We start from the raw sequence: 9,400 nt of genomic DNA on the forward strand, positions 1-9,400 counted from the left end.
TTAAAAATGGCGCCCGATCGCTTCCTGTACTGAGGAGCTCCACCAATCGGAGTTCCTCACTGCAGGAAAAGACGGTAACTCCGGCTTCGGGGGCATTTCCTGCAGGGGTCTGAAAACACAAGAGTGGCATGGATAGCGGGGAGAGGGGAATGACCCCTCTAATCCTGCCCGGAACGGACTCTGTGTTTTATTTGGTCAGATCGCACCCTCTGACTTCATGTTATAGTCAGAGGCTCATCCTGGGGGTCGGACATGATACGAAAGTAGCAAAGGGACTTTGTAATAAAGGAGGCCAAAGAGCAACCGATCAACCTCAGAGTCCCACTAATTGATGCTTGATAAGGTAGAATGGGTAATGATTCAATTTCATTCAAATAAAATAAAATAAATAAATATTTGTATGAGCGTCTGGGGTGTAGGGTTTGCTGCACCCTGCGATGGCTTTACTGCCCTAAGGTGACATTAGCAGCATTGCGTTAACAGCAATGTGGCCACTGTCAACGGTGTGGATTGTGGGTGCTGACACTGGGAAACTGACCTATGAGAAACCTGCTCTTCACACAAAGAGCCCAACGTTGACAAAAATAGAGGCCCCCAAGCAGCTCACCAGTGGATTGAGACACAGATAGTTCTGGGACGCACATCAAAATGTTAAAAGATTTTCCCCTTGGCGGCTCGTAGCGAAGTGAATCTCACTCAATTCGCAATTTGACACGGAGGGAACCGTGATAAATTCCTGTCTCTTTGTCGGGGATTGAGCTGAGGGCTTTAAAGCCAAATCTGTAAATGCTTTAAGACCACGTCAGCTCGGTAATTCAAAGCACAAGAGATGTGTGAACCTGTTCACCATCTTTCAGCAGCTGATGGACTGGTGTGCCACTGGACAGATCTGAGTAATTCACATCTCCCTGTAAACCCTCCTCGCCTGGGATGGTGGTGCTTTGGGCCGGAGCCAAGGGGGCAAAGTTGCTGAGACAGCCCATCGATTCCTTCCAGTCTGCTTCAGAGCAACTGCAGTGGATGCATAGCTGGAGCCCTGAGTTATGACCAGGAGAATGAGAGGAAAGAGCTTTACTAAGAGGTTATGAGAGCACGTAACTCTTTGGCATGAAAGCAGGGTATCATTTAAAGGAATCAGCAGTGGGATTGGAGCAAAGGGATTAGTTTTGGATTGTGTTAGCAAGGAGCTGGCGCAGACTCGATGGGCCAAGTGGCCACCTTCAGTGCCGTAAAGCTCTCTGGAGACTATCTTAAATAGGAACCAGACAACTCCACACTCACGTTACATTGTGACAATATGAAGCCAAAACTGGTTTCTATTGATGCAAAGTGTGTCATCAAATGGACGATAAATCTCTGAAGCTAGTGGTTTCAAGCCATGTGCTCAATCGCTAATACTTTTTTCCAATGATTGAGGAATCTGATTCACAATCAATGATGCATGCGGGTAAATGGTGACCAGGATAACTGTCTCACATCAAAGGCATTTCCTTCAGCAAAGGACATCTCCACATTCCAGACATGGGAAGACATCCTGGGGCTGAGAAGTCAGTAAAATTGTCTCCGATGCATCCCGCTCTGGTGTCAACACTGTCTTTCACTCCAGTCTTTCCGGTCGGGTGCTTTACTGAAGGGACATTTGGATGGGAGCCTGTAGCGAATGTCGATGCCCCAGTGAATCATGCTGGCTGTTTAATAGCTAGGAAATGGTGCGCGAGATAATCAGATCATCTGTTTTAGTGACATTAGTTTAGGGATAAATTTTGGCCTGGGCTCCTACTCGCACTTAACCCAGACGTGAAGCAGTTCAACGTGGGCATAAAAGAAAACAAACCCTGCTTACAGAATATTATTCAGGAGACAGCTGGCTGTAGTCGCCACAGCATCTTATTCCTAAGAGTTAGGTTTAAAAGCAGCGTCCATGTACACCAATTGATTATTTTATTCCTGCTCCCCCACTCCCATTCTTGGAATCACTGATCCCGGCATTTTTAAACAGGATATCACACCAGTTTCTGCTACAACAGCTGTTGAAGCGATGAGAGACCAGCTTTTGGAGATGGTCCCTAATCTTCTGGTGCTCCCACAGGTCAGATCCGAGGCGAGGCCCAATTGATAGCACTCTCGCCCCTGAACCAGAAGGTTATGGGTCCAAGTCTCACTTTATTGAGCACACAATCCATGCGGAGACACCAAAACAGCGCTGAAGGAGTGCTGCACTGTCAGAAGTGCCATCTTTCAGCTGAAACATTAAAACACGGCCCCAACTGGGTTGGGGGTAAAATATTCCACGGCATTATTTTGAAGGACAGCAGGGGGGGAATTCTCCCCAATATGGGGGCCTCACGGTAGCATGGTGGTTAGCATCAATGCTTCACAGCTCCAGGGTCCCAGGTTCGATTCCCGGCTGGGTCACTGTCTGTGTGGAGTCTGCACGTCCTCCCCGTGTGTGCGTGGGTTTCCTCCGGGTGCTCCGGTTTCCTCCCACAGTCCAAAGATGTGCGGGTTAGGTGGATTGGCCATGCTAAATTGCCCATAGTGTAAGGTTAATGGGGGGATTGTTGGGTTACGGGTATACGGGTTACGTGGGTTTAAGTAGGGTGATCATTGCTCGGCACAACATCGAGGGCCGAAGGGCCTGTTCTGTGCTGTACTGTTCTATTCTATTCTGGCCAATGTTCATCCTTCAACCAACACATATAAAGCTGCTTATCTGGTCTTCATTACGTTGCTGTTGTGGGAGCTTGCTGTGCTTGAGTTGGCTTCACTACAACAATGACTACACTTCAAAATAAAACCTTTACTTGGCTGTAAAGAGCTTTGAGGCAGCCTGAGGCAATATAAAGTGTGATATAAAATCTTTATTTCACCGACCGCACTTGGATGCACAAATCCAAAGCAATCCGTGTACGTAGTAAAACAATGCACTTTCCTCTCTTAACTTTCGAAGAATTTAAATGCGAATCTTTCTTTTTACGCTCGTTTTTAACTCTGGTACCGTGGCAATTATATTAAACATTGGCTGGAATTCTCCGGCCGTTGGGAATACAGGCTCCCGCCGGCAGCGCATCCCCGCACGTGGGTTTTCCCAGCGACGTGGGGTGGCTTCAATGGGAAATCCCATTTGCAAGCAGCAAGAGTAGAAAATCCCGTTGCCAGCGAATGGCGCGACGCTGAGGAACACACGGCGGCACGGTGGCACAGTGGTTAGCACCGCTGCCTCACAGCGCCAGGGACCTGAGTTCAATACCTGCCTCGGTTGACTGTATTGGGTTTGTACATTCTCCCCGTGTCTGCGTGGGTTTCCTCAGGGTGCTCCACTTTCCTCGGTTGACTGTATTGGGTTTGTACGTTCTCCCCGTGTCTACGTGGGTTTCCCCAGAGTGCTCCAGTTTCCTCCCACAATCCAAAGATGTGCACATCAGGTTGTTTGGCAAAGCTAAATTGCCCCTTAGTGCCCAAAAGGATTAGTTACAGGGATAAGGTGGGAATGTGGGCCTAGGTAAGGGTGCGCCTTCGGAGGTTCGGTGCAGACTCGATGGGCTGAATGGCCTCCTTCTGCACTGTAGGGATTCCATAACTTCTACCGGGATACCAGAAAATATTCAGCCCATTGTCGGTTGCTCCTTGTCCTCACCTGTGTTTAACGTAGTGGACCAGAGCTACCGTGTCCTAGTGTATCTCACCTAATTGCTGCTTCTACACCCATGCACCATGACAATGATCTTTTCATCCACGAGAACAATCGCCCAGGACTTGAGTTTGTCCATCGCTGTCACATCTCTACAGTTAGATAGTAACCAGGATTCCAACTCCCCAGGTCACACCCCACTCATGTTGAATCCCTTCTCCCACAATACTGCCTCACGGTCATAGATAGATAGAATTTACAGTGCAGAAGGAGGCCATTCGGCCCATCGAGTCTGCACCGGCTCTTGGAAAGAGCACCCTACCAAAGGTCAGCACATCCACCCTATCACCGTAACCCCACCCAACACTAAGGGCAATTTTGGACACTAAGGCAATTTATCATGGCCAATCCACCTAACCTGCACATCTTTGGGCTGTGGGAGGAAACCGGAGCACCCGGAGGAAACCCACTCACACACGGGGAGGACGTGCAGACTCCGCACAGACAGTGACCCAAGCCGGAATCGAACCTGGGACCCTGGAGCTGTGAAGCAATTGTGCTAACCACAATGCTACCGTGCTGCCCTTATTTTTATCCACAATGCTTCCGTGCTGTTCCTTATTTTGTTTCATAATAATTGGTCACCCTGATCAGAGATCAAACTTGGGATCTTCCTGGCTTGAACCATTGAACCCGATTTTAAAAATAAATGTTGTAAAAAGACATGGGGCGGGATTCTCCGTTTCCCCATGCCGATTTCGTAATCGGCAATCGGGCGGAGAATTCATTTTCCCGGCCGGAACGGGAGCGCCGTCTATTTCACGCAGCCCCTCCGAAGCGGGGTCATCGTGGCATAGAGCGCTCGCCGTGCGCCATTGGGACGGCCTCAGGGCGTCACCTGAAGGTCCTCCCCCGATGCTCCGCCCCCCGATGAGCCGGGGTTCACGACCGCGCGCATCGCTCATGGTCTCAGCCGCGGGGGGGCCCGGCGTGGCGGCTGCAGACTTGCGCAGCCACAGTCGGGGGGGGGGGGGGGGTGCCATTCTGCTGGCCGGGTGGGGGCGGGGGGGGGCTTCCGCGAGGGCTGCGAGGACTGGTGGGGTGTGGCCAGGGGGACACTATCTGGCTGATCAGGTCCCGCATGGGGCGCCATGTTGTACAGCGCGACCGCTGCAGGTTGTCGCCATGCACATCCACCCGGCCATTCTCCAGCTGTTTATTTCATGGAGGCTGGGCGTTTTACGTGGCCCGGCTACTAGCCCCTCACTGGTCGGAGGATCGGTGCTGGGGCGCCGCCGATCTTTCCCACGTAAAACACCACGGATCCTCCAGACATAGCCCCAAAATCAGAGAATTGAGCCCCAGTCTCCCTTGTTTTGTTATGCTGCAGAGGTCACATTTAATAATTCAAACGTCACATCGCTTCTAACTTCCTGCCTCATTGCTTAACTCCCATTGTTGTTAAATTAAAGAGTCCACCAAGTTTGCTATTTACAGAGTGTCCCTCCCGACTCACACAACAACAGAAATCTAAACAGCGAGTGGTGCACCAGTCCTGTACTTTAGTCTTACGGGTTGAGTGCCTTTAAAAGCTTAAAAGGAAAAGCCAGGGACTGTTCCTTTAAAAAAAAATGGTCCCACCAAACCCAAGACCATAATAACATAATCCACCTCCTGGAAAAGTCTTCCAGTAGCCACATAAGCGAATGCCTTTATAGTGACAGGAGACGCACCACGTTTACTGGAGATCCCTGAAGTGTGAGCTGCACAAACTGCTGGAGTTAAATGTTTTCTCCCTCCACTTTGCAATTACTTTACAGATGAACGACTGTCAAGCACAAGAGACAGACAGAAAGAAGGAGAGAGAGGCACGCAAAGACTTTACATTAATTAGCCAACTTCAGAAGAGTTCTAAAATGTTATTCATACTTGTCGTATTTTTCCACTGTTATGTATAACTTGGCTGACTTTATGGCAATTTCCCTGTAGGAAACTGGGCTAATCAAATCCTTGCATCTCTCTCTCACTCACACACACTCTATCCACTACCAAATACACAGGTCCTCTCTTACAGCTAATAAATCTATTTGTTTTTAAAAAGCACAGGCTTTTCTAGGGAGACCGTCCACAGCTCTGCACCTTCAATCTGTGGAAAACCTCGTTCCCCTTCTCACCTGACAGCAGGGTGAAAATCCACACAACAAAGGCACATCTGTACAGATCCATGTGTATCGGAATTCTCAAAGTCCAGCTGTGCAAGTCGGTGGTGTCGCTTCTGTCTGAGGTCTGCCCTTGGTGAGATTTCGTTCTCTCTCTGACTCTCCCAGCCACTGTCACTGTGGGAGGTGGGAGGGCTCTGGTAGGAGGGCCTCCAGGATTAAGGAGCTCTGGAGGCTACGATTAGGTTTGTAGATGAGGGCACGGTGCTTCCTCCCCTTCCCCTGGTCCCTCACATCCAGCGGGAGCTCAGCCTTTTGAAACAGCAGCAGCAGCAACCAGTGGCTGGAATTAACGAGCAATGAATTGAGCACTTATTGCCTGCCTGCTGGTGATGTCAACGGAATGGAGAGGAGTGGAAACAAGACACTGCCTGTGCTTTAACTCAGAAAACATTAGCTTCCCTCTGCGCACTTTACCTCAGTGACAGTCTTCTCTCTAAACGTGACAGCTTGGAGGAAATCATAAACAGCAAGCATCTTTAACAAGGACGCGGGAGCCCAAACTGAGTAAAAATAAGAACAAAGTTTTATTTACAAATAGTATATTTACGCTCCCCTTACACCCCTACTGGGTTCATAGAAATTACAGTGCAGAAGGAGGCCATTCGGCCCATCGAGTCTGCACCGGCTCCTGGAAAGAGCACCCTACCCAAGGTTAACACCTCCACCCTATCCCCATAACCCAGTAACCCCACCCAACACTAAGGGCAATTTTGGACACTAAGGGCAATTTATCATGGCCAATCCACCTAACCTGCACATCTTTGGACTGTGGGAGGAAACCGGAGCACCCGGAGGAAACCCACGCACACACGGGGAGGATGTGCAGACTCCGCACAGACAGTGACCCAAGCCGGAATCGAACCTGGGACCCTGGAGCTGTGAAGCGATTGTGCTATCCACAATGCTACCGTGCTGCCCCTCATTGGTTCCTCTCCGGTCGATGCATTATTGATATACTCTGGGTAACTGAGTTACGCCGCATCCAGCGAGGGAGCTCGTACTCTGCAAGGAGCACAGGGAAGACAAGCATTCTCACTCCACAGGACCCAGGCGGAATCAAGGGCGGCACGGTAGCACAGTGGTTAGCACTGTTGCTTCACAGCACCAGGGTCCCGGGTTCGATTCCCGGCTTGGGTCTCTGTCTGTGCGGAGTCGGCACGTTCTCCCTGGGTCTGCGTGGGTTTCCTCCGGGTGCTCCGGTTTCCTCCCACATGTCCCGAAAGGCGTGCTTGTTAGGTGAATTGGACATTCTGAATTCTCTCTCGGTGTACCCAAACAGGGTCGGAATGTGGCGACTTGGGGATTTTCACAGCGTCTTCATTGCCATGTTAATGCAAGCCTACTTGTGACAAAAAATATTATTATAAAGATGCTGAGATCTGCAAGGCTTCTATTCATTTCAAAGAGAAATAGTTTTTTTCTCGGCTGTAATTGACAGCTTCCAGACAGCCAGATGTCTGGATTGTTTAATCTAATTTCCCTTCACTCTTGAATGGATCTCAAGTACCCTGCTTTGAACCTGACCACATGTTTCTAAACATCTGGGAGTTAAGTGCTTTCACTTCCTCTTTTTCTCGGCAGAAAGCACTTAACTGCTTTTGTTGTGGCCGTGAGCTGCCCATTATAGCTATTTTGAGCATGTGACCCGATAGCAAAATTCGGGATGGAATCCCTTGCAATCTCTGCCATACATAAATTTGCATGGCAAGGAACACTGAATCGCTTCTGGGCATCGCTCCCAATGCTGGCGCAAAGCAGAGACAATTCGGTTCCAGCAGGAGAACATACAGCTGGATTCTCCGCCGGCGCGATCCTCCGGTCCTCTGGCAGCGCAATCACGCCAGCGGATTTCCCGAAAACGGGTGCGGCAGGATGGAGATTCCAGCCCATAGTCTCCTGAATGGAGAATCTTGCCCTTACTGTTCTGGCCGCCACCCTCAACCAGGCAGGCAGGCCCGTGGCATTCTTTTCCCACACCCTCCATGCCTCTGAAATTCAGCACTCCTCTGTCAAAAAGGAGGCCCAAGCCATCGTAGAAGCTGTGCGACATTGGAGGCAATACCGGGCCGGCAGGAGATTCACTCTCCTCACTGACCAACGGTCGGTTGCCTTCATGTTTAACAACACGCAGCGGGGTAAGGTCAAAAATGATACAATCTTCAGGTGGAGGATTGAGCTCTCCACCTACAATTACGAGATTTTGTATCGCCCCGGTAAGCTCAATGAACCCCCCCCTCCCGATGCCCTATCCCGAGGTACATGTGCCAGTGCACAAGTGGACCGACTGCGCACCCTGCACAACGGTCTCTGTCACCCAGGGGTCACCCGCTTTTATCACTTCATCAAGGCCCGCAATGTCCTGATGATTCCAAGGCTAAAAGCTTGGATGATCGACAGGCACAAGGTTTACTGCCTTCTGGACTCTGGGAGCACTGAGAGCATCATCCACCCCGATATAATAAAGTGCTGCTCCCTTACGGTCCACCCCCCCCCCCCCCCCCCAACCAGAGAATCTCCCTGGCCTCCGGATCCCACTCCGTGGCAATCCGGGGGTATTGCACTGCCACCCTCACCATCCAGGGCGTAGAGTTCAGCGGCTTCCGCCTCTACGTCCTCCCCAACTTCTGCTGTGCCTTGCTACTCGGCCTGGACTTCCAGTACAACCTCCAGAGCCTAACCTTGAAATTTGGCGGGCCCCTACCACCCCTTACTGTATGCGGCCTCACGACCCTTAAAGTCGACCCACCTTCCCTGTTTGTGAACCTCACCCCAGATTGCAAACCCGCCGCCACCAGGAGCAGACGGTACAGTGCCCAGGACAGGACTGAGGTCCAGCGGCTGCTACGGGAAGGTATTATCGAGGCCAGCAACAGCCCCTGGAGAGCCCAAGTGGTAGTGGTAAATACTGGGGAGAAAAACAGGATGGTCATTGACTACAGTCAGACCATCAATCGGTACTCGCAGCTCGACGCGTACCCCCTCCCTCGCATATCTGATATGGTCAATCAGATTGCACAGGTCCTCTCGACAGTAGACCTGAAATCTGCCTACCACCAGCTCCCCATCCATAAGGCGGACCGTCCATACACTGCGTTCGAAGCTGACGGCCGCCTTTACCATTTCCTTAGGATTCCCTTCGACGTCACTAACGGGGTCTCGGTTTCCAACGGGAGATGGATCGAAAGGTTAACCGGTACAGACTGCAGGCCACCTTCCCTTACCTGGACAACGTCACCATCTGCGGCCACGACCAGCAGGACCACGACGCCAACCTTTCCAAATTCCTCCACACAGCCAAACTCCTGAACCTAACCTGCAACAAGGAGAAGTGCGTGTTCAGCACGGACCGATTAGCCATCCTCGGCTATCTGGTCCAGAACAGAGTTCTGGGACCCGACCCCGATCGCATGCGCCCCCTCATGGAACTCCCCCTCCCCCACTGCCTCAAGGCCCTCAAACGATGCCTGGGGTTCTTTTCGTACTACACCCAGTGGGTCCCAAACTGTGCAGACAAGGCCCCGCCCACTCATTCAATCCACCGCTTTCC

The 9,400-nt window shown here is 51.1% G+C and overlaps 1 protein-coding gene across 1 annotated transcript in view; it reads right to left on the bottom strand.

Annotated features, from left to right (window-relative positions):
* itga11a (integrin, alpha 11a) overlaps window positions 1-6,053 on the bottom strand; it is a 209,188-nt gene extending 203,135 nt beyond the window's left edge. The window contains 1 exon segment of the mRNA XM_038813203.1: window positions 5,806-6,053. Coding sequence (XP_038669131.1) covers window positions 5,806-5,857 — 52 coding nt within the window. The 5' untranslated portion in view covers window positions 5,858-6,053.
* Window positions 6,054-9,400: the final 3,347 nt, after the last annotated feature.

Source organism: Scyliorhinus canicula, chromosome 12, assembly GCF_902713615.1.
Source record: "Scyliorhinus canicula chromosome 12, sScyCan1.1, whole genome shotgun sequence".
NCBI classification, from domain to species: Eukaryota; Metazoa; Chordata; class Chondrichthyes; order Carcharhiniformes; family Scyliorhinidae; genus Scyliorhinus; species Scyliorhinus canicula.